The 17,639-nt window shown below is 30.3% G+C and overlaps 2 protein-coding genes across 2 annotated transcripts; both read right to left on the reverse strand.

Moving 5' to 3' along the window:
* Positions 1–4,962: 4,962 nt before the first annotated feature.
* On the reverse strand, positions 4,963–6,000 carry LOC133311824 (uncharacterized). The gene has a single exon (XM_061512932.1). The coding sequence runs from the start codon at positions 5,998–6,000 to the stop codon at positions 4,963–4,965; it is 1,038 nt and encodes a 345-aa protein (XP_061368916.1).
* Positions 6,001–6,057: 57 nt separating this feature from the next.
* LOC133311826 (uncharacterized) lies at positions 6,058–11,968 on the reverse strand. The gene is made up of 10 exons (XM_061512933.1): positions 11,837–11,968; positions 11,534–11,729; positions 11,073–11,169; positions 10,725–10,777; positions 9,327–9,765; positions 8,578–9,227; positions 8,306–8,443; positions 7,636–8,170; positions 6,875–7,530; positions 6,058–6,626 (listed from the first exon to the last, which is right to left on the reverse strand). The coding sequence occupies exons 1-10, from the start codon at positions 11,966–11,968 to the stop codon at positions 6,058–6,060; spliced, it is 3,465 nt and encodes a 1,154-aa protein (XP_061368917.1).
* Between the last annotated feature and the right edge of the window lie 5,671 nt (positions 11,969–17,639).

Below are 17,639 nucleotides of genomic sequence, written 5' to 3' on the forward strand. Positions count from 1 at the left end.
TCCTATTATAATTATGAATTACCTATAATATATAGGATTCGTTTTTTTTTACCGTTACTGCATATAAGTTATCTGCAGTAAGCATAATACGATGTCGTTTTGCGACAGAAATCATGGTATTTTTATAATTTTAATTTATTTCAGGGTTATTATAATCTATAAGATTATAATTATTTGATTTTTCAATCTCAAAATGATTTTATTTTAAAAATAAATATATATAATTTATCTGCAATAACTACAAAAATATTATTCGGTAATATATAATGTTAATTTACTGCATGAAAAATCTCTTTTCGTACGACATGAAAAGTTGGATACCATTGAATTTTAGGATTGTCAGTTTGGAGTTTTCTCATCCTTGATTCCTTGTAGTTCCCGAATAAACTACGTCTCCTAGGATTTGACATAAAATCAATTTAACTTTGTACCAAAGATTTTTGTAATGATGGCAAAAATAAGTGTATTCTTTAAAATGAGTCAATTTTTAAAATGAGTGTATTTCTAAGAGGAAAGTTATTTTCACTACTAAAATTTTTCATTATCAACTTACTACCTATCTAATTACCATTAGATTAATATTTTTTCTCTCTTCAAAAACTTTTTAATATTCTCTCTCTTTGATCCAATGGTGACGTGATGGGTAGTAAGTTAACAGTAAGAATTTTTGGTAGTTAGAATATCCTTACTCTATTTCTAATATGGGAAGTATTATTCTTACAAAAAATTTTATTTATAATCTCTTATAATTTATTTTTTTATTATTAATTTTTGTCAATCTAATAGTTATAATTTATTGGATCATATTTATTATTTAATTATTAATTTCTAATAAATTATAATCATCAGTTTGACAGAAATCAACAATAAAAAATAAATTGTAAGAGTTTGTAAAACATTTAAGTTATAAGAATAACACTTCTCTTTTAAAATTAGTAAAAACAATATATTCATTTTTTAAATTTTAAAAATTAATATTGCAATACACTTTAAATAAAATAAAGTATATATTATTTTATTTATTTTAAAACTTAGCCATTTTATATAAAGGATTATTTTACTTTTTAAAATTGATATAATATTATTTCCAACACTCGCGTAAAAATGAATATTACTCATATTTTATCTTTTTTTCATAGAACCTCATCTACCTTCATGTAGTTGTAGGACATAAAATCATCTTCATCTTACAGAGAAAAAAAATTAATTATTCCCTTTATATAATCCTTATAAAAATGGCAAATTATATTCACTTATCTTTTAACTCTTTCCAAAAGAGAAATTATTATTATGTTCAATAGAAAAGGACTGTCCATTAAAATTAAGTTTTCATATTTAAACAGGTAAATAGTTATTTTATTTAAAAAAATTATTTTTTTATTTCGAAATTAATCAAAAGCAGCCTAAAAAGTTAAAAGTTCTGCTATCTGAACCGCTAGGGGAAAAAAAGGAAAGAAAAGTTAAGAAAATGATGGTTTGTCCTATTTATTTTTCTTGATAGTTATGGTTTGTCCTTTTAACTTTTGTAAGATTCCACTTTGTTTCAATAAAATGACAGGCAATTAAGAATTTATTATCGTAACTTATAAAGGAAACAAGTGAAATCATGATTTCATCAGTCATAGAGAGGTCGACCTTTGAGCTACAGTCCATTTATCAACTAAACTGTTGAATGTTTTGATTTTAATCTTGTAACTAAGCAACAATTTTTTTAAATTTTTATCCAGATTTGTACTCATAAGCCATAATAAAATACTAATAAAATAATTGTCTGTTTGTTTAAAAAAAATTATATCGAAATATAATTATTTTTTTTCTGTCAAGTTCCAAAATTAAAGATACATAACAACTATTCATTAACTTGTCTATCTGCTTTTTTCGTAGAGAACTTAGCTTTAAAAAAAATATCGTATATTTATGACCCTATGTCACTGTTAGTGTCAGTCTCAGAATAGTGATTATTTTGTCACACTTCAACAAATTATTTATCAGACTACTACGCTAACAGTAAAAATTCTCAGAATGTCATGCGATATAATTCGCTACACTGTGCAGCGCAATATATTTGCAAATAATTCGCTACAAAGTGTAACGAATTATGCCATGTCATGATGCATAGTCAACAAAAATGACATGTGTCAAGCAAGCAGTAATACAAGCATAATTCGCTACACAGTATAGTGAATTATTTGCAAACATATTTCGCTGCACAGTGTAGCAAATTATACCACGTAACATTCCGAGAATTTTTACTGTTAACATGACAGTCTGGTAAATAATTTGACCAGACGTAACAAAATGATCACTGTTCTGTCAGTCACAGTGGCCTGCTGTCGTTGGTAATACAATACAAACAGGCTAATAAATATTATTAGTGATAATTATAATTTGACTATTTATGTTCTTCGTTGACTTGTGTTGATTTCATTAAAAATGATAAAATTAAGAAAAAAACACATACAAGCAACTGAATACATTAATTAATTAATAAATGATATATTATCATAGGGCTATGTTTGTATCATGCTGCAACAAACAACCACAATTTTCTTGCAGACTAAACAAGGAAGAGAGAGAACGTGAGATGACAAAAGCAAAAAAAAAAATTGTGGCCCCCACGATTTAATTGTATCTGTGCAGCAGCTACAGTAACTTTCCAGCAACATTATTTTTACATTTTCCATTATCATATGACATGAATTTTTTTTATTTTTTTTGATAACATATGACATGAAATTTTACATAATTATTTAGTAGTTTACTTCAATACTTTCTCTCCATAATTGTTTTATATAATAATTTAATAATCTATTTCGATACTCCTTTCCAAAAGAATATCATATTACTTTTTTACGATTATATACAGAGTAATAAAAATATGTAACTTTAATGAGTCTGTAACTTTTCTAAATTTGTAAATTGTATTATTTAATTTTTATTTATTTATTTTTAACAATTATAATTTATAAAAAGTATTTCAGTATATCATTTTTTTAAGGAATTACCGAAAGGAACCATAATAGTTTATGTTTGATAAATAATTTACTTACAATTAATGAGATTCACTTCGGTATTCTACCAAAAAAAACTGTATTACTTTTTTAAAATTATAAAGTAATAAAAATTACAGAACGATTAATAAAAGTTTAAATCTTTATAAACTTATAATTTTAATAAAAAATTATAATATATATATATATATACATATGTTAGAAAATTATATTTCTTAATGTGTTTGTGGGCTACATATTATATAAATAATTATATTATGCTCTTTAATATAGATTTTAATGTTTTTACGGTCAATGTAGATAGGTTATGTACATCCGCTCTCAAAACGACGTTATTTTAGATTGAAAAATTATAAAATTATAATGAAAAAGATAATTATAACTAAAAAATAAATTATAATTATAAAAATACTTTGATTTTTGCCTTAAAACAACGTCGTTTTTGGACAAATGGATGAATATCAATGTAGATAAATTATCTATATTGACCGTAAAAAAAGCAAACACTTTAATATATATTTGGTAAATTAAAGTGATCAAATAAAGATGCCCAAATAGATTCCTAAGTAAGTGTGGGACAAATGGATGGATACAAACGTTGGATCAACTAGGTATAATAGGAGTTTACTAGCCTAACAATAAAAAAATACTATAAAGAGTTATGGTCCCCAATATGTCAAATTATAACAACCCTAGTTTCTCTTTCTCATCAAAAGAGAGATAACACACTAAAGAATAAAGATTAGGATTATTTGACTGAGGAAGATCGTATACCCCAATAGTGAAGACCGAAGTTATTCCGCTGCTATGGAGGCAGGTATGCCCCCATCTTTCTGTTAATATTCTTTTATGATTTAGTATGATGGATCTTAGTTTGTTGGTGATAGTTATCACCATAAGGTTAAGAGGAATTATTATTCCAGCAATATTTTCTTTTATCTCCTATTAATCTTTGTTTATTAAACAAGATTCGCTCTAAATTTGTTTTGTTTATTTTTTTTTCATTTTTTTCGTTTTCTTTCTCGTTATTAATATAACGACTGTGGTCCAAAAATAACTTTTTTTATTTATTATACCGACCAGAATCCAAAGGCTAAATGAATATTAGTTGAAATCGTGGTCCCTCACAAATTTAAAAAAGACCTATATTATTCCTTCAAAAGGACTAAAATGGGTCCACATTGAATTTCTTAGGGACCACGAATAACCTTTTTATTTGCTAGGGACTAAAGCGACCATCGTAAAATTTGCTGAGGACCAAAAATGATATTTACTCTTAAACTAGTTTCAAGTTTGTGCCTCTTTACCCTTCTTAGGATTTGCAAATCATGTAGTTTAAATCCCATAGCCTAAATGTGTTTAGAGATGACAATATGAGTTGTCCCGTCTCGCCCTTCCACTCCAAAAACGGAGTGGGGCGGGTCGACTTGCCTTTGAATATGGGTTGAAAAAAATGAACCACCCCATTTTATAATGGGTTGATGGGTCAACCCACCAATTTAAAAAAAAATTAAAATTTTAAAATAAATTATAATTTGTGAATTTTATAATTTTATTTCACATTTCTCTTAATTTTTTTCAATCTCAATCTTACATGTATACTAATATTTAGTTAAATATTCGTTAAGAACTTAGTTGTTTCCATATATAAATAACACTAGTGAATTACCCGTGCCGATGCACGAGAAAAAAAATTGGTTTGTTTGACATGGTGGGTCGGCCCTCCGGGCCGAACTCATTTTGTCAGTATTTCAAAGGTCCCAAACAGTCATTTTTTTAAATAACAAAACAGTCATTCATTGTTACATTAAAAATAGGAAAGAAAATAGGATAATAAAGGTCATATCTTTGAAGATAGATAAGGAAAAGAGACGCGAATAAACAGTCATTTTTTTTGTCTTTACCTGTACCATACAACGAAGTTATATCTTTCAAGAAAGAACCCAATATACTATAGCAGTCTTTGAAATACTTCCTTGTAAACTATATTAAGGCTACTATTCGTAACGCAGCAATTTTCATCAAGTATCAATATCTTCAATCCATGCTTACTCTTTACTCTAGACAGTGCCACATATAATTGCCCATGAGTGAAGACAGGCTTAGGGAGATAAATTGCAACATGTGAAAGTGATTGTCCTTGACTCTTGTTGATAGTCATGGCAAACGATACAATCAGGGAGAATTGTCTTCTTTGGAAATTTACAGGAAATGTATGACTCGATGGGCTCATCGTCATTCTAGGGATTAACACAGTTTCCCCTATATTGCTTCCTGTAAGTACAATTGCCTCAACAACATGATTCCCTAATTTTGTAATAAGCAATCTCGTGCCATTGCATAAACCTCTCGACTGATCAATATTTCTTAATAGCATTACTGGAACTTTAACTTTCAAGATTAATTTATTATCAGGAATCCCTGAGCATGATAATGTATTTAAGATCTCAGGGGTGATTTCATCATCCTCAACAGAGGAAGTCCCACCTTGCCTAAGAATTTTATCTGAACTCAAAAAAGTCCTTTCTTCACCAGGAATCATAGACATTAGGTGCTCGTTTAGCATAGCAACATCGGACAATTTAGGAGTTAGAATAGCACGTTCTTTAAAGAAAATCTGATCCAAAATATTATCCAAGAGATTCGGATAAACAAAATTAACCATATCCGACAGCGGATCTTCCGATTCTCTAATCAACAATTCATCTGGAATTGTTATAATAGATTCTCTATCAACATCATCTCCAAGATTACCATCCCCAACTTTAAGTAGCCACTCAGAAAATTCTTTTATTTCCTCTAAATTGTGAGCGCTACTTCCAGAATTAAGACGCATGTTCTTGGTCAAAGTTAATAAATGACAATAGGACCATAGATGAGAAGAATTGATGGTTGCATGAACTATATCTTGTCTGCTGCCATGAGGAATGACAGGTAATATTTGCCGAAAGTCACCTCCTAGAACAACAACTTTTCCACCAAATGGCATATCAACACAGCTTGTATCAGAAATTCTAAGAACATCTCTCAGTGTCCTATCCAGAGCCTAAAAGCAAAATCTATGTACCATTGGAGCTTCATCCCAAATGATTAGCTTTGTTTTTGACAGCAACTCAGCTATAGTAGATTTCGGCCTTATATTACACGTTGAATCTTCATTGATTTGAATAGGAATACGAAATCTAGAATGCGTTGTTCGTCCTCCAGGAAGCAGAAGGGAAGCAATTCCGCTAGAAGCAACATTAAGTACGATTCCAGCTTTTGATCTAATAGATGCTGAAAGAGTATTCCAAATAAATGTTTTTCCTGTACCATCGAACTCGTATGGGAAAAATAACCCTCCATTACCTGCCGTAACTGCTGAAACAATTTTATCATAAACAGCTTTTTGCTCATCAGTGAGGGAATTAATTAGTCTTTTATGCTCCTCTTCCAAAGCAAATCTGTCATACATTAATTCATCCAACACTAATCGATTTTGCATATCAAGCAAAGTTTCACTATTGATGCGTGGCATTGACGGATAATCAGAGAGGCATTTCCCATTGCTCTGCAGTACCTTATCAATTTCTTCAAGAGTTATGTTTTTTATAGACTCTTCTGTAAGAATTGCATCTGACAAAGCATAAAATTCAAAGGGAAAAAAATTAAAAAATTAACAAAGATAAAGTAATCAAAGAAAGAAAAGAGAGCGAAATAAGTACTAAAGCATCATTTGCTGAATGCGGGGAAAAAAAAAACAAAATAAGCACTAAAGCAACATTTGCTGAATACGGGCAAAAAAGCTAATAAGTACTAAGGCAGCATATGCTGATTTCGGTTAAAAAAAAAAAAATTGTATGAAATATTATTATAACACGTACCTTGACGTCCTATTCTTTTCCTATGCCGATAAACAACGTCGTCGGATAAAAATTTCCAACACTCTTCCCAAACTTTTTCAGGTCTGTTCATTGCGTTGGCAAATAACAACAGAGCAAACAGACATCTAAGATAAGCAGCAGATCCCCAGGAACTTGCCTCCTTAATTGCATCAATGTACTCATTGTCATCATCCAGAAGTCCTAAAGAATAGCACACATCCTTAAATGTAGGAAAAACCACGCCATTGATCGTTCTAAGATCTTCATAACTGGTGCAACCTCTTTGAAAATTAAGCAAGGTGCGAAGATATGAATCTTCTCCATTATTGGCAGAAAAACGATTTATCCTTCCAATGGAAAATCCTTTTTTTCTCGGATTCCATTCATGCGTTTTTTCTTTGAAAACAAATTCAGTCGGGTACTCTCCATAAGTTAGATGCCTACCTTCTGGATATTTTTTATTTGCATCCATCCAAGACTCAAAAATTGACAGTCTAGACTCCGCCCTTGTCTTTACATCATACAACGAATCATTATCACTGAAAATAATGTTCTTTTCATTAGGCAAGTGAAATGGCAATCTCTGAACAGGGGGATATCTCGAATGAATGTCAAATCCAAATATTCTCCAAGCTGCTTCACATGCGGAGACATACCTATCATAAATAAATAAATCGGTGAACATTTAAGTTAATAATTTCTCAAAAAAATTGTGCCAATTTTGTAGGAAAGCAAAACACAATGGAGATTATTTTTAGTACCTGCAGTCATAAAACATTTTTATTTCATCGTCCGAATGATTTATGGCAGCTGTCACTCTGTCATTCCCTTTGTGGATGTATTTAAAAAGATATTTAATGGCACTTCTCTGGCAAGTATATTCAACGTTGATATGAGCCTGGTACTTTAAAAGAAGGTGTGCATTATAGGGCACAACATAACGATTATCAAGTTCAACACCATTTTTGTTCACAACTCTCCCATCATTTCTTCTCTTATAATGAGGAAATCCATCATCGTCAATCAAAGTACGGGAGCAGAAGTTTTTTGGAAATTTTTTTGAACACCGTCCGTCCTTCATGCAAGGAGATTTGTAATTTTCAGGACCACATGGACCATGTATCATGTAACTCGTGACAGCCATAAACAGCGTAGGATTCGTTTCCTTGTCAGGTATCTCCGCTGAAATCAATTTATTAATATCAAGAGCACTTTCAGCTTTGCTTGAAGGGTTTAAGAATAGAAGAATATGAGCATGAGGTAGTCCGCGCTTTTGGAATTCGATTGTACAAACATCTGTTACATTCAAAGAATATAACATAAGTAATAATAAGAATACAACAACGTTATAGAAAGATTCAATGCATGACGTAAATTTTTTTGTATAAAATCCAGTTAACAAAAAGAGTATCAAGTTTATAATATACTTACATGCAATGACTCTGCCAAGAATATTTTCCTTTTTTAAATCATGTAGCAACTGGTCCAATTTGAACTTGAAGACTCTGCATAGAATATCAGGCCGATCTTCAGGGTTCAGCTGTCTGGCCCTAACAAATCGTGTAATTTCTGCCACTTAGGATTGCAGGTAATTGTTATAAAAAGATGAGGATATCCAGCCCAACGGCAAATTGCGAAAGCATCTTTACAATTTTCAGCCATATATCTAGGTCCGCCTGTGAATGAAGAAGGTATAATGATACGTTTTCCAGTGCTCAGTGCTGCATCTTCACCGCTATCTAATGAATGTTTTATATTTTTGTACAACTCAGCTCTCAGATGACTCTGGTTATATCGAATGAAATTAAGCCGTTCAAACTCAATCATAGTGTATGCATCAACCAGAAATTGTTGGAAAAGTTTCCTTGATCGATGTAGAATTTCTGATTCTCCAGATCGCATCTGAAGTCTAAACGAAAAAAATTCCTTCATGCTGATCATGGCTCTTGCATTTTTCCTACCACTGGATACAGTACGCTGGACATCATCACGATAACCGTCTTCACCGTATGGAAATAACAATGGATACTGCAAGCCAAGATATAATGGATGCTTCACATCGATGCGCTGCAATACTCTATCTTGTGTTTCAATAATGATATCCCTATCGCCCATAGCACTGTCTATATCTCCAACAATCAAAGCTGCCACTTCGGATGCTGTCGGAAGATTATAAACTCTTCCATCACTACCACGCCTTCGAATAAGCCTCAACTTTACACCATTAAAGTCATCTTCCTTATAACGGTCTCTAGCGTACCTGAAAGACTGAGCTATACTGTTGTGCTTATCGAACATCTCCTTCAATAATCGGATAATTTCAGGATCAAGCATATCTTCAGTACTGGTGGAACTGCAAATTTAATAAATAAAAAAATTGTCATTCATATTACTCAACATAAAAAGATACTCCACATATGAAACATGAGAATTGGGTCAAAAAAAAATATACCTTAGACAACCAAGTCTGTTGTCCACTTCATGCTCAGTGTCGTAAATATAAAGTTGAGCAAATTTTGGAGACTGACTATCAGCAGGCAGAAGACTGCCAATTAAATGATGAACTCTCCCCCCAACTCTAAAACAGTAAGGGCCAGAACCTTGATTTACTGATCCATCCACTTTTGCTCCAAAGGAGGTGAAGGAAAAAATCATATTGTACGCTCTAATATTTCGCAAAAAATGGCGGCTCGTCATATTGGAATTAGCATGCAATTGAAGCAATGTATCCGGAGCAGTTTTTAACAAAGGAAGTTGAACTTTTCCATTGACACAGCACAATCCAAATTGCGGCATACTTGGGTTACGATCCCTCTTAGTTCTTTCTGCATACCACATTTGTGCTCCACAATGCTCGCAAACAAAAGTAGGATCCCCTGCGTCCCAATAATCTAAACATATACAAATATTTTTAGATTGAAATAAGCTTGGTTGTCAGACAGGAAGTTTTTTATTTGTAATAGCAAATATATAATTTGAAATTATAATTAAGACCTCCATTGATATAAAACGTGTTTCGCACATTGAAATTGTTTATATAAATATCTATAATAGAAAGAAAAAATGATTGGAAAAAAAAGACATGTGAACACAATTTTTTTTTCATGTATTAGATGAACCAAATGAGCACCGTTTTCACCATAAATAGTAGACTATAAAAAAAATACTTTGTAAAAAACAAAAAAAACTACATTGGCACATTCGAATCATCTATATCCATAATTGTAACACAAAGGATAACAAATGGAAAACTAAAAAAAAAGAGGCCAACAGGAACAAAGAGTTGTGATTCAATATTTGAAAATTGAAAATTAATATAAAGACCTTGATGGATAGTAACACAAAGCAAAAATGTAACAAAAATAACAAAAGTTGCGTATTAAATCATTTGTGCTCACCATATTGGTATAAGTGCAGACAAATGTTCTCCAAGATGATCTGTAAAAAATATGGCACATTGGAATCATCCATATCCACATATATAAGGAAAACAAAGCAAAAATGTAACAAAAATAACAGAAAGATCATTTTAACACAAAATATGAAATAATAAAAGACATTCTAATATAAATAAATTTATTCCCAGCGCATTTAATTAAGCAAATGCGCACCAGTATAAGTCGTAAACAACTGTTCTTGAATATGCTATGTATAAAATCTGTGAGTATAACATTTATCATTCAGACATTTAATTTGCAATTAAACAATAGAAAATTGGAAATAATAAATTTAGAGAATAAACAACGCTCAAAATAATTAATTTACTATTATTTTTTTCCACATTCGTATAGAAGCATCGTGCTTGCATTTTAAAAATCCAATACAAACAGTGACAGGTGTTTAAACTCACTTTGTTGATCCAAATCAGCTGAAGTCGTACTTGTACCGTTATCATATGGGGAACTACATTGTATGTCACAGATAAAAAAAAAGGCTTTAATGAATTTATATGACGTCAACAAGGTGCATGTAAAAATATTTAATTACAACATAGTGTTCCCAAAAAAGTATTCACAGGTATAATGATACCGTGATATATAGTTTTCATCAGTAACGGTTGAAAGCACTGAATTCTCACTGTTCACATCAATCCCTATATGAAAATTCCAATTAAATAATATAGTCGAAATAATGGTAAGTGAAAAAATAGTTAATACATTACATATATTATCCTCTTATAATTCACGGTTGTAAGTACCTCAGGTCGTCAAGCTCCAACACCACCATTTTTGTCTTCCTACCAGAAACCACACGATCACAAACTTTCCCAATTCCTGAGATTAAACCAATGACGTCTACAAAAAAAAACGCAGCAAAGAGTTTGTGAAAAAAATTATGCAATAATAAAAAACGAATACAGAAACATAAAAAACACAGTTAATGAAAAAAATAATGATACAGAATAAGATTACTCGTGACAAAACATTAAAAACACAAAACTATAACCGCAAAGAGTTTAAAAATAAGGAAATAGTCATGATACAGAATAAACCAATGACGTTTAAAAATTAAAAAAAGGCAGCAAAGAGTATGGGAAAAAAATAAAACCCGCAATAATTAAAAAAAGGATAACAGTGAGGAAGAATCTATTACCGACTAAATAAGGGGAGTCACACGTTTCTTTCTCAATGATGTTATAATCAACAAAATTAAAATCACTCGCACAAATATCAGAAACAACAATCGATTTAACATCAGTCCTCAAATTGAAAGACAAACGATACTGATGCTTGGTTGGCCTAAACACATCGCTATTGAATCCAACACCAAAATTTTCTATAAAATAGCACTCTCCTTCGTTGATTTTATTCCGCACCTGCAAGGTACCTTTGACAGTGGCGTGGATCCTACCACCCTACAAAAGAATGGAGCCAACTTATGTCAACAACGTTAACTAAAATGATCAAAACAAAGATAGAAGATTTTTAAAACACAGAACACAACTTGTTCATCCAATAAAACCATTTCAAGATTGTACTCCAAATTTTTACGCTGAAAGTTAGGAACTTTCAAAGTCCGAACCACCTTCACCTTAATCCTCCAGTCCTCCTTGGCAGGATTAACATCCTTCAGAAAATCATATTTTGAACTCATATTTTGTGTAAGAAGAAAAAATAGAGAAGCAATCACCGACGTTGAAGAATAATGCGTATCAGGATTTGTATAAATGAGAGTGATTTATAGTTTTTGAATTGTCTTCTTTAAAAAATGTGAAGTTTTTGAATTAAACTGAATAAAGATTTAAAAAACAAAGATAACGACAAAAGAGTGATTCAGTAGTTATAAATGAGATTTTAATGGAATAAAACAGTCATTTGTTTTAATAACAATGAATATCCCATTTTTTTTTCAAAAAACGTAAAGATTTGAATTAAACTGAATAAAGGTTAAAAAGAACGATTAGATTACATGATAACCATCAATTATTTAAAAAACAAAGATGACGACAAAAGAGTGATTCAGTAGTTATAAATGAGATTTTCATGGAATAAAACAGAAGTTTTTTCTAATAACAAAACACTCATACCTAATTCCACTGAATCAAGAGGTTAATAAAAGATTCAAATTTAAAAATCTGAAAATAAGGAACAAAGGTCGGGATATGTATAATTTTTATTTTTTTTACTAATTAATTTTTTTTCGAGTAAATAGAATTGTATTCTTTAAAAAATGTGAAGTTTTTGAATTAAACTGAATAAAGATTTAAAAATAAAGATAACGACAAAGAGTGATTTAGTAGTTATAAATCAATGAATATCCCATTTTTTTAACAGTCATTTCATGGAATAAAACAGTCATTTGTTTTAATAACAATGAATATCCTTTTTTTTTCAAAAAACGTAAAGATTTGAATTAAACTGAATAAAGGTTAAAAAAATGATTACATAACATGATCAACATCAATTATTTAAAAAACAAAGATGACGACAAAAGAGTGATTCAGTAGTTATAAATGAGATTTTCATGGAATAAAACAGTCATTTGTTTTAATAACAATGAATATTCCATTTTTTTTCAAAAAATGTAAAGATTTGAATTAAACTGAATAAAGGTTAAAAAAAAACGATTAGATTACATGATCAACATCAATTATTTAAAAAACAAAGATGACGACAAAAAGTGATTTAGTAGTTATAAATCAATGAATAAGCAATCTTGACCATTGATTTAAAGTAACAAATCCTGTCAATTGAAAATATAATTCTTTTTTGTATTTATTATATTCACCGATTTACCATTAAAGGAAACTTTTTTAAATGTTGTAGTGTGAACACATTGGTGAAATTGAATCACAGTGCGACACGTCAGCAAGGTTTCCACATAATGAAATTCCTTTATAATATAAGATTCCTTTATAATATAAGATGCGAAAACTACATAAATATGAATCATTTTTAAATGTGACATTATTAGAAAAGTCTCAAATATCGACATAATTTATCGACGAAAAATATTCATAAAAAATAATGATAAATTTTTTTATGAAATTCATATACGTCAAAAAATTCTCGTCAAAACTAAAGACGAAACCAGATTTTGCAATAATCACTGACATAAATTTTTAACGGAAAAAAAACTTCAGTCAAAATTATTTATAGAATCTAAATTCCGTCGAAATATGCAACGAAAATATTTTCGTCCAAAATTTGGACGAAACACATTTTCGTCAAAAAGTTTCAACGTAAAACGATTATGTCAAAAAAATTTACGCAAAATATTTCTATCCAAATTTTCCGCAAAAATTTTCGACGAAAAATATTTCTATCAAAACTTGTGACGAAAAAAGTTCAGTAAAAAATTTCGATGAAATTTTTTTTTGTCAACATTTTTTAGGGAATCTATATTTCGTCAAAAAATTTTCCTCAAAATATTTCACAAAAAAAATATTCATCAAAATTTTTGACGAAAATATTTCCATAAAATTTTTTCAACGAAACACATTTCCATCGAAGTTTTTGAAGGAAACAATTTCGTTAATTTTTTTGGCAAAAAAAATTTCCGTAGGAATTTTTAACGAAATATATTTCCATCAAAAAATTTTGACGAAAAATTTCTCCGTCAAGTTTTTTTGATAAAAAAACATTTCCGTCAAAATTTTCAATGGAACATATTTCTGTCAAAAAATTTTGACAGAAAATATTATTCGTAACAATTTTTGACGAAAAATATGTCGATAAAAAATTTTGACAGAAAAAATATTCTTTCAAAATTCTTTACAGAATCTAAATTTCGTTGAAAGTTTTGAATGAAACATTTCTCTCAAAAATTTTGAGAAAACAATTTCCGTCGAAATTTTTGTCAAAACATATTTCCATCGAAATTTTGAACAGAAAACATTATGTCAAAATTTTTGATGGAATTTTTTTTTCGTCTAAAACATTTGATGGAGGATATCATTTTCGTCAAAACTTTTGACGAAAACTAAATTACGTCGACAATTTGGATAGAAAATTTACTTTTGCAAAAATTTTCATTAGAGAAAAAATTCCCTTTATTAATATCACAAATAAAGCAGAACGCAAATAAAAACTAAACAAATTGGATGAAGCTTTTATTTACAAGACATGCGTAATTTACAACTGAATAAATAAAGTCAATACTTTTGCCAAATTGATTCTATAGATTAGCATGAAGCTATCAAGGACAAATTTCAACAAAAAATCATAAGTAACATATTGAAAATGATAATAGGTTTCAAAATAGGGATAAAAGTGTACTTATCTGAGATGAGCCGAGCTTTGTCTCGAAAAGCCTAAGTTTATGCCTATTAGCGTAGCTTAGTTAGTATGAATCATAATTTACTGTATTGTAGTAAATTGCTCTTGTTACTGCTATCATAGCATATTATTTCCCTTCACTAGTCAATTAGTTTGTTTTACTTTCTGTTACTTAATCAGTTAGATTGTTGCCTCATCAATGAGCCAGTCTTCGTTTACACAGTGTATTACTAATTCTCTCAGATTCATTAATAAAATGATTTCTCTGCAATTCCTTCTCTCAACTCTCTCTCACTTTCTTGCTTTTTCTTGAGTTTACCTACAATGGAACTATTCTAATAATGTCAAAAAATTTCAATGGACACTAGAATGATGAGCAGAAAAGATATAGAATCAGTAATAGAGTATTAGAGAAGGGAAGATTACAATCTTATGCTTATGAAAATTATTAGAAACAATGAAGATAAGCCATGGGATGAAGGGTTACACAGAAATAATATAAATTCTCAGACCATAGGATAAAGGGTTACACAGAAACCATGCGTAATTATTTCCCTTTCCATGTCGTCACGCGTAAGATATTTCTCTTTTCTTGTCGTCATACAACAATGACTTATATTCTAAATCCATCATTCAATAATAACTATCCTTCGTTGGCGTCATGCGTAAGATATTTCCATAAAAATATATAATCTGGTTTAGGTTCTGAATGTGATTTAGGTTCTGAATGTGATTTAGGTTCCCCGGTTATTTTCACACCCTTAACTGTACCTTATGTTCAGAGAAAATTGTTGAGAAGGTTGTACAAATTTTGGTGATGATGCAAAAAAAAAAAAAGTGGTAGAGAAAATTTGGAGACAATTGTTCAGTGTGGTAGTATGAATATGGATGCATTCAGTGGAATGGGAATTGGAAGAAAGAATCTCTGAAGGCCTAGATCTTTGGCTTTGAGTGTGAATTGAGACCTTTAGTTTATCTTTGTATTAATGTCTTTTTGTTCTTGGTTTATCTTTTTGCGTTGCCATTTTCTTTCGTTCTCCAGTAGTGGAGTATGTTAGGAAGAATATGGAGTTTGTTAATGTTCTGTTTCTATTGTTATTGTGGATACTGTCACAACATGTATCTCCAAAGTATTATTGAGTAATAGATGTGTTTTTCTTTTTCATTTATTGTTAATTGACCGGGGTTTCATCATATTCCCACCAAGCTGCAACAAGCCGAGAGTAATAATATTGAAAGAGGGTGCAGACATACCCCATGCTCGAAAATTTCGTGTCATGGATGAGGATAAAAGGGTTCTGCAATTCCGAACAAAATGGAAATTACCTTTATTAATATCACAAATACAGCCGAACACATATAAAAACTAAACAAATTGGATGAAGCTTTTATTTACAAGACATGCGTAATTTACAACTGAATAAATGAAGTCAATACTTTTGACAAATCGATTCTATAGATTAGCATGAAGCTATCAAGGACAAATTTCAACAAAAAATCATATGTAACATATTAAAAATGAAAATAGGCTTCAAAATAGGGATGAAAGTGGACTGAGCTAAGCTGAGCCGAGCCGAGCTTTGTCTCGAAAAGCCCAAGTTTATGCCTAGTAGCAGAGCTTAGTTAGTATGAATCATTATTTACTGTGTTGTAGTAGATTACTCTTGCTACTGCTATCATAGAATATTACTTCCCTTCACTAGTCAGTTAGTTTGTTTCTCTTTCTGTTACTTAATCTGCATTAACTGCAGAAACATTTTTTTTTCATATATATATATATGGAAAAAATATTTCTACAGCCACTTTAGATAAGATTATCTGCAGTTACCCCAAAAACTACGTTGTTTTGATTAATGAATGGTGTTTTAGTAAAATATATATGATAAAAAAAAATTACGGAAACACCCTTCATTAATTCACTTAAAATTACAGAAACACCCTTGATTAATCAAAACGACGTGGTTTTTAGAGTAACTATAGATTACCTTATCTAAAGTTGCGGTATAAATATTTTTTCTTATATATATATATATATGGGTCAGGATCATTTTACACCAGTGTAAGTTACACTCTTAATCTTGTCCATTGATCCCACCTATATCTAAGGTGTCAAATTTTTTAGAAATGTGAACCATTGGATATAAGTGGATCAATGGTCAAGATTGAGTGTAAGACTTCTAACTCTTACACTAGTGTAAGAATATCCTACCCCTATATATATATATATATATGTGAGATAAGTTATTCTACCTACCCTTATTTTGCCTACCATTTTTAATACCGCTTGATTACAATCCTATCCAACGGTCAATATTTGTGATATAAAAAAAAATCAATTTTCCCCTTTCTTTCTCCTCACTTCCTCCCATACCCTTTCTCTCTCCTCCCCTTTCTCTCTTCCTCTGCACCAGCACCAGTACCTAATCCTATTTTTATTTTTTTTGAACTACAAGCAATAGACGTGGAACTGTGCGAATTCTTTCCGATCGAATTGTTTCAGAACGATGCGAATAATACAAGGTAGTGACAATTCTTTGAACTACAAGTAATAGATATTTAAAAAGGTACCTCTTTGTAGTTGTCCTTGTCGCAGTCATCGTGGAATTAATAAGAAATTAAGAAGCATGGAAAAGGTACACTAAGCGATTTTATGAGGAAAAGGTACTGCATTTTTTTTAAATCTTGTTCCATTTTTTTTCAATTGCTTCGTAGAATTGTTTCATTAAAAATAAAGCAACCCATTTCTTAAAAAACTTGATTAAAATTCACACAGTTCCACGTCTATTGCTTGTAGTTGAAAAAAAAATTAAAATAGGATTAGGTATTGGTGCAGGGGAAGAGAGAGAAAGGGTATGGGAGGAAGTGAGAAGAAAGAAAGGGGAAAAATTTATTTTTTTATATCACATATATCGACCGTTGGATGAGATTGTAATCGAACGGTTATAAAATGGGTAGGCAAAATAAGGATAGGTAGAATAATATAATAACCCTAATTATATGACTTTTAAATTAGAGGGTTATGATGAGGACCTTATGGTCATAAACAG

The sequence above is a fragment of the Gastrolobium bilobum genome, unplaced genomic scaffold, assembly GCF_033153095.1.
Source record: "Gastrolobium bilobum isolate Gb01-03AN ecotype WA unplaced genomic scaffold, APGP_CSIRO_Gbil_v1 utg14709, whole genome shotgun sequence".
Classification (NCBI taxonomy): Eukaryota; Viridiplantae; Streptophyta; class Magnoliopsida; order Fabales; family Fabaceae; genus Gastrolobium; species Gastrolobium bilobum.

Coding starts and splice junctions, on each gene's coding strand:
- LOC133311826 (XM_061512933.1), bottom strand. CDS start 11,968: ATGAGTTCAAAATATGATTTTCTGAAGGATGTTAATCCTGCCAAGGAG. Junction 10,778..11,072: donor TTGGAGCTTGACGACCTGAG/GTACTTACAACC, acceptor CATACAATGTAG/TTCCCCATATGATAACGGTA. Junction 9,228..9,326: donor AACAGACTTGGTTGTCTAAG/GTATATTTTTTT, acceptor TTAAATTTGCAG/TTCCACCAGTACTGAAGATA.
- LOC133311824 (XM_061512932.1), bottom strand. CDS start 6,000: ATGCCATTTGGTGGAAAAGTTGTTGTTCTAGGAGGTGACTTTCGGCAA.